Source organism: Stigmatopora nigra, chromosome 10 (genome assembly GCF_051989575.1).
Source record: "Stigmatopora nigra isolate UIUO_SnigA chromosome 10, RoL_Snig_1.1, whole genome shotgun sequence".
Lineage (NCBI taxonomy): Eukaryota > Metazoa > Chordata > Actinopteri > Syngnathiformes > Syngnathidae > Stigmatopora > Stigmatopora nigra.
Window position 1 is genome coordinate 7,763,376 of NC_135517.1, and position 19,357 is coordinate 7,782,732.

General features: G+C 40.9%; 1 protein-coding gene across 10 annotated transcripts in view; it reads right to left on the reverse strand.

Moving 5' to 3' along the window:
- LOC144202630 (calmodulin-binding transcription activator 1-like) overlaps positions 1–19,357 on the reverse strand; it is a 56,076-nt gene that overhangs the window by 35,524 nt on the left and 1,195 nt on the right. For 2 of the 10 annotated variants that reach the window (XM_077725491.1, XM_077725485.1), the window contains exons 1-3: positions 18,255–18,393; positions 16,308–16,403; positions 9,006–9,109 (exon numbers count right to left, since the gene is read on the reverse strand). In XM_077725491.1, the coding sequence (XP_077581617.1) occupies positions 9,006–9,109; positions 16,308–16,403; positions 18,255–18,279 (225 nt within the window). In that variant the 5' untranslated portion in view covers positions 18,280–18,393. Of the gene's footprint in view, positions 1–9,005; positions 9,110–16,307; positions 16,404–17,918; positions 18,162–18,254; positions 18,394–19,357 lie in introns of those variants that run through there. The other 8 variants (XM_077725487.1, XM_077725483.1, XM_077725484.1 and 5 more) reach the window with 8 other exon arrangements.

Consider the following 19,357-nt stretch of genomic DNA (forward strand, 5'->3'; position numbering starts at 1 on the left):
AATATTTCTCAAACGAAAAGACAGAGAGATAATTAAAAATAAAAGAATAGGAATCAACATAAGGGGCTGAGAAAAACACTATGGTTTTATAGGCTGTGTGTTGTGCACGCTTGTGCGTGGGTGAATACACTTGAGCATATGTGTGTTTGCATGTCAGTGTTTTGGCTTCTATGCCCTCTCATTAAATTGTGCTTTACACTGGTAAACGGTAACAGCAGAGTTCTCAATGTCAACTGGAGAGGTTGGAGCCATGGGCACGCTTCGGGAGACAAACACACACAGACACACACACACAGACACACACACACACACACACATAACACACACACGCACACACACACATAAGCATGCACTGACAGGCATACAATAAATCCTACCAGTGCATGAACAGCACATCCATTTTCTTTTAAAAAAGAACATTTCGGTAAGTTTCCACAAAGCACGTTTCTTTTATCTTTGCTTCGACACGGCTGACAAAATGGAGTGTGTCAGCTTTTCACGCGGCCTCGTGCCAGAGTGAGTTGGACATTAGCAAGTCTCGCATCAAAGTCATAAATCAAGGACACCCTTCAAAATAGCAGAGGCCCCCGAAAACTGGTTGTCTGCCCATGGAATCGTTCGGAGTTTCCATAATGGATCCGTAGAAGTTTGCCACACTGTGCTAGCTGACATTTAATATCATCCCTCTGGTGTAAATTATTTCCGAGACATATCTCCTGCCATGTGTTACCTATGCGAGGAGAATAGAACATACAGTATCTCTGCTAAAACACGGCCAATACAATCGAATGCATATTTAACGGGCCGATATCGGCTTAATGGCTTACAAACAACGGCGATGACAAGAATGAAATATTTATCTTTCACTCTGATTGCCAAACAAGTATGCACAGCTTTAGCCTCATCAGCTTTGTATGAGTTTAGAACCCAAAGTGCTCAAAGGAGGATCATGTTTGCAAACACTACTTTTGTCTTTCATCCACAGTTTTTCTTTTAGGTTTCAAATATGTTCGGCATTACACTCCCACTTCTTAACTATATCTTTCTGTGATCATTTCTAAATGTACCGCGCAATCATGGTGTCCATTCACATGTCACACTTAGAACATTGATCATGCCATTAGCACAAATACACACACACACTCACACGTACACGGTTACCATGGAAACAGAGTAAATGGGGCAGTAGTCTTAAATATATATTCGTTTTGATCTCCTCATTCAAGCAATCATGTTGTCGTCACCCATGGCTAGACGCTGGACGAGATCTCCACGTTATCACAGCAAGCAGTGCATCCTGATAACATCACAAATGTTCTCCAGAGAAAAATGCTCGCTCTTTCATTTTGAATCATTCACACCCAAATATTGCCTCGTTTCTCCAATTTCTCTTTTTGCGCTCAAAGAGTGGTGTCGTCATTTGATGAGCTGAAAAATATCTGCCTTTTTCGGTTATTCTGGCAGTCAATTCTTTCTAATTATGGTACAAGCCGTTTATTCTACCACACAACACGTGTATATATTTATGGAATTGGAAAACTAATTCATGTGGGGTGGTGTGGGTTATATCTAAGATTTTAAAAGGGTAAAAAATAAATGTTATTACTGAATAGAGCCTTAAAGCTGTTGTATACATTTGTCCTTTGATAGACTTCAACATATTTTATGAGACTGCTGTGAGACCACCCTCGAAGAATATTGTGGATGATGAACAGAGCGCCAGAAATATATCTCCTTAAGTGCTGCCACAAACAATTATCGGCTGGATCACTGATTATTTTTTCACTTAGTCGACTAACCATTTCATATATGAATCACACGCAATTTACGTTGTATAACTAATTTCTGAATACTTTAGCTGCAATGTCTATTGAAGCTAAAAAGTATGCAATGCATGAGTATAACTATAATAACATTCAGCTTTGTGACTGTCATTGTTTTCCCAAGCAAAATGCAAGATTTTCATTGAGGACTACAATAATTGCAATGTTTTTAGGTAAACAACAACAATTCTAGCTATCAAAATAGCTGACGCTTTTTTATAATCAATTATTACACACGTGCCTGTACTTAAAAAGTGTTTTGGCGACGATAACGACAAGTGACTAGTGTGTGGATGTATTAGTATGAAAAGTTTGTCACATAACTCAACATCCAATGTACTGCAATGGAAAAAGTTATTCCCGGTATATGGGAAAAAAAAAGCTTTACTATCATCTGTCCACCTGAGTATGGTTTGTTATCTGAAACTAGTCTATAGTCTATTAGCACGGACAGATACACATACACCCCCAATCTATTATTGAACAAAAGGCTCACGCCTCCACTCAGCCCTTTGGGGAGGAATCCATCCCTCCATCCCAGAATAATTTCACACATCAGTAGATACACAAAAGAGAAACGGAGGGAGGGAAGAGAAGGAACAGAGAGCAGAAGGAGGAGTGGACGGAGTCAAAATGAACGGGGGTTTCAGCTCAGTGCTTGTGGGAGGCCAAGGTGTCAGGGGGAACCATGCGTGACAAAACAGAGATCAGAGGATCATATGGCATTGCACACACAAGGAAAGAAACAAATTCACGCACAAACAGATAACCTCAAACACTTTGTGAAGCATAGACATGCCCAGAAAAAGGTGAGGACAAGGACATATTGGTGATTGCATGACTTGGGTGCAAAGAGTATATAAGAAGCATGAGTTCCAAATGCTTCTTCCATTTCTTCGACATACGTGCACACACAGGTACCAGGAAACTCTCATCCACTAAATACTGTGTGATGACATAGCTTACAAATGATGGCGTATGCTACAATGGCCAACCTGCAACCTCATATTCATAAGCACTTGCCATCTTAGCTGTTATTTATCCTTTAATTGTGGCCACACATTTATACCGGCCTTTTCCCAATGCGAAAGATACACAGTGTAAGTAATGTAAAAATCATTCATTCCAGCTATATGTTCTTCTGTATAACCTAGTTATTTCATTCATTAATTATCTAAAAAAAAAATCCAGCAATAAAGTGTTTTAATACACAGAGCAAAACTGCAACAAATTGCAAGACAAAGCTAAACTGCAATTGTATTAGTTCATAGAGGTACATGTGTGTGTGTGTGTGTGAAAAAAAATTCAATGATTCCAACGATCTATTGGGAGAAATTTTAGGACGGTTATGAGTGTTTAAAAATGCTGAAAATGCACAAACAGATCATCGAAATATCATTATTGTTACCCACCCTAACTTTTTTTTTGGGATAATCTAAGTTTAAAATACTAATAGTTTGCTAATCTTAACATGTCCACTTTTTCAGGCGATAGCAAAGCCTTCTTCGCAACACACTGTATCTTCTGCTGTGAAGAAAACTCTTTTGAAAGAGTAGAAGAGGCTTTTTTTAAACTTTTTTTTTTAAACCAACGAAGGCGCAATGAGGTGTCGCAATGGGTGTAATATGTGTCACTTTTGGAGAAATGCAGCCATACTTTTAAGTGCTTTCGTTCCATATTCGTTGGTTGCCAAATTATTGTTGCTGCAAGACTGCATCACACTCGTCTGACGGCACAGCTATGGGAACTCGCCTAGTGTTCAACTTCTGCAATCACAAAGAGGTGCTGGATACCGGAATAGGGTACCAATTGGTTTGGTGTAAATTCATATTGTGTAGAACCACTTTCAGTACACTTGAAGACACATATACATATGACCATTCCTCTAGACTCAAAAGTTGTTCTAGCCAACATGGCTGTTAGAACAGCCCCACTTACCCGAATTAGCAAAAGAGAATACTATTGTATTTTAATGATGCAACCATTTAATGCCTCACAAAAAGTACACCCCTGCAAGTGTAATTTGTAAATTGCATTTTTGGGGGGCAAAGTTCACATACTGACAGTTGGTTAGCGCTAAAAGCCTAGATTTAGATTTTGGACAGTGAATATTGGCACTGTGAAGCTATCAAATAGTGCAGTACAGTTAAATACAGTACAGTTCAATATTTCAATGCATAATATGTGTAGTCATGTTAATATGTATCATTTTGATAGTTTTATATATTATTTTGTGTTTAATCTTGTCAGTTTTTTGAGTTCTTTCTCTTCATATCCATCTACCCAATGTTCAAAATAATAATAATATCAAAATATCAGCTCAACATGCAACCTGAGATGAGATTTGAACTGTTAACTATGAAACATACCCACATGCTAACCATTAAACCACCATGGTAATTACATGTGAAATCCATCCATGAATTACCTTTATTACTTGATGATGTACAAGGAGGGGGAGCTAAAACCTACCCCATGTGACCCCAGAGGGGAAAGCAGATTACACCATGGAATTGTAGCCAAATAGTCACAGAGCACATTGAGAGAGACAGACAACCATTAACACTCACGTTCACACTGCCATTGAGTGGGCACTGAACGCACAATTCCGAAGAACGTAGCATTACACCACCGGTTACTGTGTGTCCTGATGTAAAAATTTGAATGTTGTGATCCACCATGACATTGACAACAATTATGCAATCCCTCTCTACTGTGTCGATCAAAATTGAAGACATTATATTCATACTGGCAGAATATTAGATCAAATTCTCTGATTGGATTTGATTATAATAATAATCCTGACAGTTTAAATTGCACTCCGTGCAACTTTATAATTAGACTGTACGGGTGTGCCTAATGTTGCGGCCAGTGTGTAATAACCAGATGTTTATCTTTTAGGTGCTGATTTCCATGTGGTGCGCTGAACGATTAATGTCAACAGACACGGAAAGGAAAATCTGTTTTTGCTGCAATAGCAACCAGATAATCCAGCTCAACTATCCAGAGATGGCCAGAGGTGAGTGGATGGAATACATGATGAAATATAAACTACAGTACATACTATATCAGGACAGATCTTAGCACACACAGCTGGCCCAATGAAAACACCAAGCAGGAGGAGCAGAAGACACAATGGTGTCTTTAAATATGCAGTTAACTTTGCCTGGTTGGAAGGGGAGCTTTGAAGGAATTCACTGAGGGACACCGAACCTCCCCCTGAACTGAGCCTCTGCCTTCTCAGCAAAGAAAGCGAGAGAGAGAGAGAGAGAGAGAGAGAGAGAGAGAGAGAGAGAGAGAGAGAGAGAGAGAGAGAGAGAGAGAGAGAGAGAGAGAGAGAGAGAGAGAGAGAGAGAGAGAGAGAGAGAGCCTGAGAGACACTGGGTGACGAAGGAGTGTAAATTCACAATTCACGGCTGTACACAAATGGCCTTCGCAAAAATACACCTGTCTCATCCCAATCCCATGACGGAATAATTCCGCCGCCTTGAGGTAACGCAATTGTTTTGATGTGATGTTATCACCAGTCTTGTCTTCAATTACTTTGTGTTGTGCAGCACAGCTTTTTATCCCTACCATATGGCCATTGTTTTGGCACGGCACCATGTGACATCAATCCAAATGGTGTACGTCATGCACCGCCATGGTGGCTGCTTAGAATAAGTTAGCACAGAAGAAAATGTACCCCAAAATGTATGGGATTGTAAGTAGTGTATATTAATAATTTTGGAGTGAAATAAAATGTCAAACTTGGCTTGGACGATGACCTTTTTCCCAGTAAAATGATGCATTTTTTAAGTGACTTCTGTCCCTCGAGTATCTCAAAAAATGTCAAGCTTAATGCAGAGGACTCAATGATTGGGTAAATATAGGAGATCTTGTGTGATTGACACCACTTTATCTTCCCCAGTCACGCTCATGCAGTTGCTCAAATACATGACACGCATACACCTATACATTCACACCCCTACACAAACCCACACATATTCCTACAGCTATTCATGTGAGGCCGCTCTTCATTCAGCGTTGTTGCTTAACTCACAGTATGACCTTCATTGAGATGGATTGCATGAGAAATGTAATGACTTTCCTCAGAGAAAAACCACAAGCTAAATCAGCTTTGCATTGCATAATAATGCTGGACCTGGTAATCAATAGCACAAACACACAAACACTCATCCATAATGGAGTGCTCACCCTGCACATGTTGGAAATGTCCCGACAGAGGCCAACCGCATCGCCATGAATGCTGTCGAGCGATGTGATGTATATATACAAAATAGTACTGGTGATGCATTTCCATTTTCAGGCCTTAGACAGTTTTCAGTAGATGGCTATATTTTGTCTCAAAATTCAAGTCTGTGGAGTTGAGAAGAAACACAATTCTGTTGTCTTAGGTCCGACAATAGTTTGAAACTGATTTGAAATCATGATTGGAAGTTTGCCTGATTCCTTTGTATTCAATTTGATGTTAATATTTTGTAAACAAAAACAAAAACCAAAAACATGTATATTAATTCCAGTGTTATTTAGAATAGTTTTAAGAAAACAGGGATCCAATAGTTTAAAAACTTAGATTTTTTTTTCTCTGCACAAACTTTTTAATAATTATTGTCATCACCGAAAACAACATAAACTGGTCATGTGTTATGTTACATCAGGCTATAAAACAAACACACAACACTTATTAAAAGGGCAAAACTTTAAACAAAACTTCATTATTAGGAGCACAGTATAGCTGGACAGGGTTGCCCATGTGGGGTAGGGAAATGGCTCAGTAGGCGTTCTTGATATTGTGTATATTAAGTCGAGTATATTATTGCCCCCTGGTGTAAATTTCAAATGCTGATAGAATCCATGAGCGCATAATGAGAAGTGGAATTAGCATCAGAGAAGGCATTCTAGGGAAAGTTGCAGGAAGGAAACGCACAAGAAGCAAAACTAATTTGGCTTTCTGTTAGAAAATCACCCCATGTTCGGCAATTGGACAACCCATTAAGCCTGCATAAGAGAGTTTCTTTCACTCATACTTTTTACCACACTTCTTACTTTCAGTATTTGGATTAGAGAAGATAATAGTAATAGGCTGTTAATTATTTGATGATTAGGAATGTTGATTAACCATGTCTTAAAACATCCAGAGGAAAATAGACTCTACTTGGTGTGGACCAGCTGATTCTATCTCGGCGTCAGTTGTGCTATTTCGGTACTTAATTAACTAGTGAAGAATGCGTGTCAGTGGTTTAAAAAAGGCGCAAACGTGATTTAAAAAAGGCCATTTATTCATTACGTTGCTGATCCCCCATAAAATGTTGGCAAAAACACATTCCTACTACTACTACTGTACTGAGTCTAAACCGCTTTATCCTCATTAGGGTCACTATCCCAGCTTATTCCGGGCCACAGGCGGGGGGGGACACCCTGAATCGGTGGGCAGAAGATCGCAGGGCACAAGGAGACGTTGACATATCACAAGGAATTCCTTGATGTAACTTTGTAATCAAGTTATTCATCTTGTCACAAAAAACATTTTAAAATTAGAACTTTGTTTTATGAAATGAATCATCAAACAAGTCGTGAAAAATAATGTACATGGGGGACTGCAACCTAATGGTAATTGTGAGAGGTTGAACAGTTTACTGACAGTTATCAGTATTGCCTACTTTTACTGCTATAGGATTAGAAGGAGATCTGTCCTAAAACTCCCAAAACCTCACACATTTTAGCTGACTAATGAGGTGTGGAAAAAAGAAATCAAAATGTTCAAATCCTAAAGGTGCATGTTCAATGCTTTAGTTGTCTACGCATCAAACATAGCTTTTCATTGTTCGTTCTTCCTTTTGTTTTGTCGGCAACACCACACACAGTATCTACGCTACGGTTTACAGACAAGCCCCAAAAAAACCAAATACAATAGAGCCTAAAATAGAACGTGTTGTACAGCGTCTAAGGTTGCTTAGTAACAATGTTAAGACTTTTTTTCCCACTGACCCATGGGTTGTTCCATTTGCAGGATAAAAAAGACAGTTGAAAAGTGGCATTGCACAACTTGGCTTAGCTATAAACGTCTCAGTTTGGGGCGGTCGGAGATGCGCAATCACAAAGGTATGAGAACCAGAGAATTCTGTTTTTACTCCACGGCATGGAGCTGATGGGACAAAAATAATTCTATTGGTGGTAGAAAAAAAAGGGACTGGTGGAGTAAAGTGGAAACTGTGGAAACATGATAGAACATTTTGCACAGGAACAAGAAAATCAAAAAATAGCATCCAAACAACCAACTAGCTGACCCACTATCCATCTGTCCAATTTTCTTTACTGCTTTTGCTCGTTATTTCACAAGTCAAGTGAAACCATTGCCAACTGAGAGATTCGGTATACATACAATGGACTAGTTACTGTGCAATTGTGAATTAAAAAAAAGGTTGGGGGGAAAAAAAAGAAATAAAAAAGCATCCCGATTCCCTTTCACAGCAGTAGACAATTAAGAGACTTAAATGAACATGTTTACTAGTTTTTAGAACGTAGAAGAAGATGGTATACTCAGAGATTTCAAGACAATCACCCAGGAAACACACCAAGGCCACACAGTTAGAATTCAGAAGTTGGAAGCAAATGGTCAAGCACAATCAAGCTGCCCTATGATGAGTATGTATCTTATTCTTTGGTTTATCATCGAGGCCAGTACTTGGCTACTAAGCATTTTATCCATATCTGGTCATCAGATATGTATTTTTTACGAATAGATCAGGAATTGTATAGCTTCAAAATATATTTAATATTGCATTACGCCATTCTAACATTTTGCAGTCTAAAGTTTGTTTTTGAAGTATTGTCCATGAATAGTATTTGAATTTCAAATGCACTGCACATTGTGGATATATGCACCTAAATTCGATTAAAAACCACACCCATTCCCAGCGCATATATTTTGGGGAGGCAAAACTACCTCCACCCTTTGCCCAAACCAGGGCCATTTTAGGGTGAGCTTCAGTTGGCATGTTTATTTTCTTCCCTCACGTCGCCGTTTTCGGTTTATATAATAGAGAACTACCCCCATGTTTGTTTACCTCCTCTTCATCCAGCCCTCATGGTGACTTCAGCTAGGAATGAGTCACCAGCCAAAACACAGTTCATCTCACTGCCACGTATAGTTCCCTCACGAGCACGTCATATTCTCACCTCGTTAGTGTTCCAACGATGGCGCTCCTTGGGCAAAGAGGAACATTTGGGTAGACACTCTAGTAGCTTCTTGGGAAGGTAGATTTTCAACTGGCCTGGCTCACCTGTGAAGCAGAAGAAGCGAGGTGGAGTTACGATAGATTTATTAGGTTGTCTAAAGGGAAGGAACAGAAAAAACAGACTTTAGCTAATCAATGAGAAAAAAAATATCCCTCAGAAATTTTCGGGGTGCATAATAATATTAAATTTATTGCAGCACTGTTGCTGTGAAAGGCAAATTTTATAGACAAGATACAAAGACAAATCATGAAATGTATAGGAGGTGGCAGAATACAACACTTTTGTCTTGAAAAGCAGGTGCTCAATAAACCCGAGGCCCTACATCGATACAGATTTGGTCCAAGAGGAACTCAATTATCCAACATTGAGTTCATCTAGTCGGAAACAATCTTGTACAATTGCGTCATTCTCTTTGTTATAGTTTTGTAAGATCACAGGAGAGAAAATGATGCTCGAATCAGTAACGTAGTGATGATGATGATGACGACTATGTTGATGATGATGTGGAACACCACAACAAATGAAGAACCCCCCCCCCCCCCCCCCCTCCCCAAAGACTCGAAGCATAATGGCTAACAATTCTGAGAATTATTGACTGTTCATTCAAAGCCTGGTGGAGTGGGTATGAGCAGATTCTTGCATAGGCTTAATCGCCATATTGCAGCAGACTGTCCCTGGCTCTGCGCCACACACAGCCTTGACTTTCCCCCAAAATATTCTTAAAGGGCTTTCTCTCTTACAGTGAATATGGACACAGCAATCTATTTGGAGCCAATTCCACTCATACTGAATAGAAGAATGGAGCTTTCAAATGCCCAAAGGGATTTACAATTTGAGATTCAAGCCAATATTACATCATGTCTCATCATTTATTAAGTCTTCTTTTTTTAGTAATGGCGTGCATGTTGTTATGTCCACTTTCATTTTGTTTCTTTCATTGGGATTCACTTCCTTTCCTTATCTCGCATTGTAATGCTGGTTGTCTGCATCTGATTCCCATTTCCCTGTGGATAACACGTCTGACTGTACACGTTTCCTGTGTCAGATCATCTTGTCTCCTGTCACATTCTGATGCAGCCATTGTTTAAAGACGAACTGATTTACCACACATTATCAAAAGGTTTATGAAATTTCTCTATTTGCAACTTTTTTGCTGCTGTTAAAAACTCCCACTAAAAAATCCATTGTGGAGCTGAAGAGATTGACAACGGACTGAGAATAACAAATGTAGGTATGCTATGTTGAAAAGAGATGATCATTTATTGATGACATCTGTAAAGGATACGGTACCTATAGATGATGTCATACTATTGACGTAATTTTTGTTGTATTTCATAATAAAAAATTAACATTGTTTTTCTTTTCATACCGATATAATTACAAATACAAGTGTAATTCTCTCTAACTTCACATAGCGACTATTTAAAATATTTTTATATTATTATTAAGCTTTACAGGTTTAAAAATCCTACCATATAGTCTTTTATCCATACGGCGCACCTGATCATAAAAGGATTTAGTACACGAATGTACAATTGTCTTTTGTTCTTTTATCATTGTAATAATTGTTTTAATAATTAATGTATTCATGATTTGTTTTATTGCTTTATTAATGGATTATATGAATGATGAATAAGAGTCTTGAGCGCTTTACCGGAACAGTTCTACTTCAGCAAATTGGAATTCAGGGTGCACAGTCAATTAGATGGGAAAAAATATAATATCCCCTATTGTTCTATTGTTTAAAAAGATGGTGGGGGTGACGTTTCCCGATCAAAAATTAATAGTCAAATTGAACAGTTGTGAATGTAGCTCTAAATATTATGCTGGTCCTCTAATCTGCCAAGTAAACACTATTCTTTAGACTTTCATGACCGTGAACATACATCCAAATCAAACCAGAGCACTGACCTAAATCCTATTGGAAAAATTGAGGGCTAGCGGCTGTGTGTAGCAGAGGCGCTTGCAGTCGAACCACTTTTTAGATTTAGGCAAATATTGCCTTGTCAAGCTCTTCCATGTGAGTAGACTCATTTTCAAAGAAGACTGAATACTGTAATAAAAACCTTATCGGTGCTTTATCTCAGTCTATTTTTATTTTACATTGAAAAGCATTTTTTACAGGATCGAGCCAAGTTTTATAACCACTGTAAAAACACCCTGCTGCAGTAAACTCAACAGGACACAAATTTGGAGGACTGGGTAAGCGCCTCATGCACCTTGGAAATTACTTTAAGAAAAACGTTTTGTCCACTCAGATCTCAAGCCACTAAAGTTCTACACAATCCTATTATTGAGGGTGTTGTTTACGTATCCGTTGACAGCACTAATGCATAAAATATCAAAATAGTAGTTAGTATTTTCTTGTGAGGATAAGCGGTTATGGAAAATGAATGTAGAAAAAGTCCTATATCTATTTTGTATTGTTTTTTTTTCCTATGGGAAAGAGTCTATTAAGACTATGAAAGGAAGCTAACGCAATATCAAACCTAAAACCTTCTTGCTGTGAGGTAATGGGAAAAAACATCAATATAAGTTATTTGTTGCCCTTTTTGGGAGATCCATACGCGCACAACCACTAATCATAGTCGATGTTGACACCAAAACTGCACTGCAAAGGGCAAGTTGTCAAAACAGAGGTACAATGAAATACTGAGAAGAAGAAGGTTGCGGAGGAAGAAAAAAAATTCCCTCTGTGCATTAGTAAAATATCACCTGGCCACTTCAAAATGTCCTATCAAAGATAGAGCCCTGGTATTTTGTGCAAGTGTATCTGTGTCCATTTGTGAGCATGTACCCAACAGATATGCCGCTCGGAATCAAAGAGCGCGTGCACTCAAAGGTTATTGATAAGCATTTGAGTGGAGGGCGTCCATTCATGACTCTCCTGGGAAGATAGGGATTATATTCTCTACCTGAGGGCCGATGACAGAGTGGGAGGGTCAGACCGGACGATGCGGCCAATGAGAAGCGGGAAAGAAATTTTGCAGGCCCCAGAAATATTTACACGGTCCCATTTTTGCAAGGACGAGAGGTGCAGCGACATAAAGATGCACAGGAGGATAAGCGCCGCTCCTGGACAGGAGGAAGGACTTGTCTTGTACTCTATGTGTGTTGGCGGAAGTGTGTTCAAGCACGTATGCTGCCCCTAATCAATTATGCATTTATTAATAGAAGGCCTGAGAAGACAGAATTTCAAACAGCTGAACGATGCCGCAGCTTAGTTAAACAGCTGAATGGTGCAGCTTAGTTAAAGCCTAATTTCTTTTTTAGCAGCGCTCCAGACTCTCTGCCATGAATGCCAATCAGCGTTTAAACCCCACCTCTCCTGGCGGTAACCCACCTCCCTCCCCCTGCTGTTCTGAAGAATTCTCATCAGAGCCTCGCCTTTGAAATGTACCAGAACCACCACATCAAACAAAGCCATTCTGCACACAAACACATGCAGGCGCGCACGCATGCAAACACACACGGTGCTTGCCAATCAAGGCACACACATCACAGTATTTGTCCCAGAGCCATTTTTTTCTTCCACCAGTGACCTTGGTGCTGAAATCCCTTTCAAAGCACACCTTCATGGACACGATCGCCATATTAACCCATCCTCCTGACGCCTCTCCCTGCTCAACACAGGGCCAACATTACGGATGAGCTTTTGCACCCTGGAGATTGCTGTTATTTCTCACAATGCATCCCCGTTTTAAGATATTCAGCCTGGGTACTATGGGTAATCGCCTTCCATCTGTTCCAAATGATCCTCAGTGGAGCTGTACTACGCTGGGACATGTGGCAAAGCAGCACTTTAGTTCTCCAAAGTTTTGGTCTGGTGCAGTGCTTCTCTAGCCTGACTTCTGCGTGGGCAGTGTGGCCTCAATTTGTGCAGGGTTGTCAAGTGTGATTGGTCGTCTGCCCAATGGCTGACAGGTGACCAGTCTGGGGTGCATTGAGCCTTTTCCCAAAATCATGTGGGATAGGCTCCAGTGACCCTAACAGGAATAAGAATTGTGGGAAAAATCAATGAAGTGTTGGGCTATCCATGGGAAGGTTAAGAGTGCCAGCACAGTTTTAGCAATATTCTAAATATAGCAATAACATTTTGTCTGGAGATCAGCCAAAAATAAGCTGGAAAATTGCTTTTGGAGACCAAACTAATTTTGTGTATTTTACTCTCGGTATTTTTTACTTGAGCTCACACTGGTATAATGTTTTGGATACTAGTTAAATTAACACCAATAAAATTAGTTTCATCTTAATTTCACTGACAGTTTCAAGTGCCACTAGATGACAGTATTGCTCTACAAACCCCTTTGTGTTGCCACGTGATGGTCTATGCGCCCCTGGTTTGTGGTAGAAAATACTAAGCATTCAAGGATAATATGTTGAATTATAGAGTCATCCGTGCAGCTCAATTGAAAAAGAATTTAGAAGAGGTGCAAGTATAAATAAAGACTGAAATGCTCTGATACAGCAAACGGGATACGGTCGTATCTAGAATCACATTCAAATTCATGTTTAATGGGAGTTAGCGCACACTGTAATAATTTAAACTGCCTATGGTCAGCCATAATGTAAGTACTGCACTGCGCTAGTAGGCTTTTCCTACAATTTTTCATTCTCTCTGAAACCAGAAAGTTTTGAGGTGTCCCTGTATTTAGTTAATGTTATACAGCGGTCAGTTTTGGCATAAAATCTTTAAGCTTCTGTTCAGCTTCTGCTCAAGAGTAAAAAAAACTGTTGAAATTTGTATCGGCTCAATCGGTATAACTTCGAATGGTAGCTGCTGTCTGCTGATTCCTATTTAATACGAGTTTGAATGTCCTTGGTTAATTGTGAAGAAAACCACGTACCAAATGGAAGAAGCTGTGCCCACCTGAGCAATCTGCCAATGACTTCATTTCTGTTGTTTAAGAATTTCTTCCATAATTAAAAAGATTTTAAAAAGTGAGTTGTACAGGTTATAGGTTACATTCATGGCAGATAGTTTTGAAATGAGCTATGCGAGCATGTAAAAAAAAGAGTGAGTAGTTTGGGTGTATTTTAGTTTCACTTGGTTTTATTAAATAAAGTGCTCTATGTACTAACAAGACATTATATAAATGTTTATATGCAACTTATTTTCCTTTGCTATTTATTTTATGGTGGTAATACATTATATTCTATCGTAAATTAGTTTGACAGATTACCTAGAAGTTGAAAGGCTCACCAGAATGGATTTTGTTTGACTTAAAAAAAATATATAGTGCATTAATCATGTATACCTGGAAATTAAACATACTGTGAGAAGAGAAAACTTCAAAATTCTAAAAGAGCATCTAGTAGCGCAAGTCACATACTTGCCAGAAAGTCTTGACCAAAGTGAAACATTGCTGTAGCAGCCGATCAAATGCTGTGATTTACACCAAAATCACACAAAAGTGGGGCCTGTGACTGATGAATATTTTACCTCATAAAACTGCCATCTCCATATTTAACGCAGAAACAAGTTAATGCCCTTGTGAGAAGGCTGTCAGTTAATTATAAAACTCTCCTCAGTAAAGCGAGATGCTCCAAATGCAACTCTTAACGCTTCCCCCCACTGATATTAGGATGCGTCAGGGGAAATCTTCACCCCCCCCCTTTTTTTCGGGATAAAATTAATGTCACATGGAGAAAGAAAGGCTCATTGCGCAGCAGCTAGAAGGATGGGAGGGAGGCCAGGAGGGCAGTGAGAAGAAAGGTGGTGGGAGGAGGGAGTGCTGTACGGGATGAGTTAGGGTGTAGGGGGAAGGATGGATGCAGGGAGGAGAGAAAAGGGAGATGAGGAAAAGAAGGGGTAGGGACAGAGAGATGGGCGTGCATGCTAATTTTATCATTCTGCTGATAAACTTTTCCTCCGATAATCTTCCAACTGGGAATACAGAAAAGCTAGGAGACAGGGATAGCATGTCTCAACTCTTATTGAACATCCAGCAGTCTATATATTTTATAAGCATACAGACACTATCCCAGATGACTTTAGGTTAGAGGCAGGGTATACCCTGGAACGGCCACCGGCCATTGGTTGGCCAAATAATAGACAAGCATTCTCCTTCATATTCATATGAACGATTTAGAGTCTCGGATGAAAGTGATGAATTGTGTTTGCTGGGATATTGGAGCAAATCAGAGTGCATTCAAAGTCTATATGGGAATGCCAAAATTTGCACTTAAACCCCAAACCTTTGGATTGCTGCTTTCATATAGAATAACCCAACTTCGAGTTCAGTGATAAGGAACCTACGCCCAGTGAGATTAAAAAAATATCAGACGAACTCAAGCCCAAACCAATAAATGTTCATAGGTAATGTTAAACTTTTGCTTGGTTATTGTTCACATTCATTTAATATAAAACAGACACTGATAAGAGTAAGGTTCTTCAACCCTACTTTATTCTAATTCTAGGTGCGTATCAGCAGCACGCGTAGGTGTGTGTGTGTGTTTGGGTGTGGTGTGTGTGCGTGTGTGTGTGCGTGGGTGTGCGTGTTTGATGGCCATCAATAACCCTGCCATGTCTGACTGCTTGTCCTTACATCTGTTCCCTTTCCTCCACTCTGTCTGCCACTGATAATACCCATAGATGCATACGTTTGCATTCAATATTGTATGTAATCAATAACAGATCAAATAGGTATATTACTTATGGAGGCAGCCTGGCTATATACGGCCTGCATCCACGCACAGACACAAGCATGGAGACCTGAGACTACTCAGACTGCCTCAGCGTTGACTTTAAGCAGCCCCGTTGAGGATTACAGATACATAATGCCATGTGTACAGATTAGGTTTGACAATAAACTACTAATAGCTGAAATGAGCCTTGCCTTTAATGTGACTTTCTATGTTAGTGTGTAGTTTAACGTGTGTGTCTACTAATACTGTACGGGCATGCATGAATAAACATGATGTGTTACAGTGCTGAATTATCAAGACGTCTCAGCAATGAGACATAGAGAGAGAGACTATATGTTTGTTATGTGTACTAGTGTGTGCGCGTTTGTATGCATGTGTGTTTGTATAACAGAGTAAGACCTCAGTTCCTGCATCACATCATTCTGCCAGAAAGCTTTTATACCCACAGTTACCATGCGTTATAGACAAATGCGAGTTCGGCACTTAAACGAACACGTGTGTGTGTGTGTGTGTGTGTGTGTGTGTGTGTGTGTGTGTGTGTGTGTGTGTGTGTGTGTGTGTGTGTTAGTGTGTTTGTTTGTGTGTCTCTCTTACTGTTGGCGTCAGTGTCATCACTCTTGGGAGGGGTGTGTCCCGTGTAACCAACTGCAATCCTGACCATTCGTTCTGGATTTCTTATCTTCTTCAGTCCTGAGAAAGGAGAAAAAAAACGACAAAGAAATATTTAGGGAAAGCTCTTGGCATTTGTTCCTCCTCTTCCCATTCTTTCTCCTTTTAAGCCCACAAATCCAACTCCAACTGATATAAATGTGGGCTGATCCATTTTCTGAGCATCAATTGTATCCTCTGATCGATTGGCCACAGTAGAAACACAATCTGCGTGTGTGTGTGTGTGTGTGTGTGTGTGTGTGAGTGTGTCTGTGTGTGTTTGTGTGACTAACTTGTACCCTGCTTTAGTTTCTCCTCACCCTCATCATTTCTGTTTCCCTGACCACTGTTGCTATGATACAAACTAGTCCAACCAGTGCACAGGGAGAGGGTCTTCCGAGCTATATGGTGGATTCTGTTCACATGCCCACTGGTGAGCTCTGCAGATTGGCGCCACACACATCTGCCACGGGATGGGTAGAGCGGACGGTTGTCTCCTGCCCTGGCTGCCGTGATTCATTTGGCTTTCATTCAGCTTGGCTGAGGCTCGTAAATTGTAACATCCTCCCTATATGTAACACAGAGGAGCGGTGGACAAAAGGCTTCCTTCGTGCCTTGTATGTGTGAGTGTGTGTGTATGTGTGTGTGTGTGTGTGTGTCGCTACAATATGGGCAGGGGGATGGTTTTCTATATTTATGTGGTACACTGCCTGCTGAACTGCCCATGGGGCTTCTGCCTCATCTTTCAGTTCAAGTATTTTCACGCAACGGGACTCTCAACCCGCGACCTTCCCTCTGCCTCTGGCTACTCACGGCACATTCGCTCGCACGTGTCTATTTGTGGATGCGAGAGTTTTTAAGCGCTCGGTGACACAAAATATACATTATATGACACTGCATGTGTGTGTGTGTCGCAAAAAAATGCCCCCCTTTGGAGAAATACCTGGCTGTAACGCTCCTTAGTGGAGAGCTTTTGCCATTTATCAAGCCCATTCAGTACATAGTCAAATGATATTCAAGTCAACGCTTACATTGGAATGTCTTTTTGCCATGTAATCTGCAACGGAAGTGTGCTTCTCATGCGTAATCAGATTTCCTTTTTGGGGGTCTGGCTTTGAACGAAAGCAATCACTGAACACATTGACAAGGGTGGTGGTGTGTATATAAACAAATCAAACGAAAGTCGCTGAATAAAACATAAATTAATGAATCCATGAGATGAGATAGAGAAAACGCTGCCACTTCTTAAATAATGCATGAAGGAACGCATAATAGTCTGAATTAATTGGTGACTGTGAGTGATAATGACCTCAAGAGTTCAATGGAGGGAGTAAAATTTGAAACAACCAGCATTGCATCTAACTGACACACATACTACACCTCCCATGCACCCTCTTTCTCGCCTCCACTTGGATTGTCATGTGAAGCAACCAGAAGCCACACACATGCACACACCTACACACACATGGAGCACTGAAAGCTCTTGAATGCTGTGTGTCAGGAATTGGAAAATCTAGCCGTCTATTATACTTAAAGGAAACACATAAACATACGCACGCGCACGCGCACGCGGCATCTGAATTCCTTCAGCGTGAACCACTCTCATCCTCTCTTCATCCCCTTCCGCGATAAACGCTCATCTCGGCTGCATCCCGAATCACTCCCAGCACCACCGACAGCTCACAGTAACTCTCCCTCAGTTATTTATGCTGTCGCTGCTTCAGCACCAAGCCATCCTGCCTCCGTCTTTTTGGGTCGGACAAGCAGAAAGGGGGAAAGCCCGGCTCTTATCCCCCCCTCGTCGGTTCCATTGCGTCCCGTCGTCCTCTGGTCTGGAGGCCAAATATAGCGACACGGTGCCACCTCAAATTAAAAGCGATATTTCAGTCTTACCTTCCGGCTTGTTTTCGGCAGCCATTTCCCCTCCGCCGCGCGCCTCATCCCTCCTCCTCCTCCTCCTCTTCCTCCTCCTCCTCCTCCTCCTCGACTCGACCTAGTGGTGGTGGTAGGAGTGGGGTGGGCGGAGGGGGGGGGGGGTGGATGAGCGACGCACGCGCGTGCACAGTCGGTGAGGACAGCTCAAGGAGGGGGCGGGGCCGAGAAGTTGACTCAGCGGCAAAGGGCGGGCGAGCCTGCCTCCTGCGGCCAGCCGATTGGCTCGAGCGACAATGAATGACAGAGGGGATCCGCGTCGGGGCCGGATCCAGCAGAGCCCGCCTACTGACGTCCAAGCGCGCACCCCTTGCTTTTACTGCCGCCCCTATCACGTCACTCGACCACGTCTGTATTCTAGGACAACCTTGACAGCCTCCTCGAGCGCTTCATCGTTTTGTCTGAGCTGGCCTTCTCTTCATTTCAAAGTACTAAACTGAAAGAAAAGGAAAGCTAAGAGAGCGGAGAGACTTTTGCTCCGCGCGTGGGTAGACGGCCGCTGTCATTGGTGCTGAAAGGACAGCTCCACGCGCGCCCACACAGGCCGCGCGCATGCGCAGTAACAGCGGTCGTCAGATGGAAACGTGATGAAAAGCAGCAGGGGATTGGTACAAAGTTTTTACAGACTACACGACTGGTACTGAATATTAACTTAATAGTGTCAAACTGGCAAAAATAATGAAACGCTTCACTAGGCAACCAGACTTTAGCCTTCTCTCAACAAACAAACAAACAAAAACTTCACTGTGCCTCAATTCAACCTTTGAAGATTAAAGGCCGGATGACTGATTATACGCATTACAGATAGTTGGAAAAAAAATTGGTAAACATACAAGTGGTGGGATTACTGATTCTAACAGTCTGTACTTTTGGACAGGGAAAAGGAATGTTTCAGGGGATATGAACTAATTGCTAAATCAAATCTCATATTACATGTTCTTTTATCAAAGTATAACACTTGTGTCACGAATAATCGTTGTCTAGGATTCAACGGATTCCAGAGGCATTACCTTGACTTTAATCTTGCACGTTTAACTGAATTTGTACAGACTTTTGGTATTTAG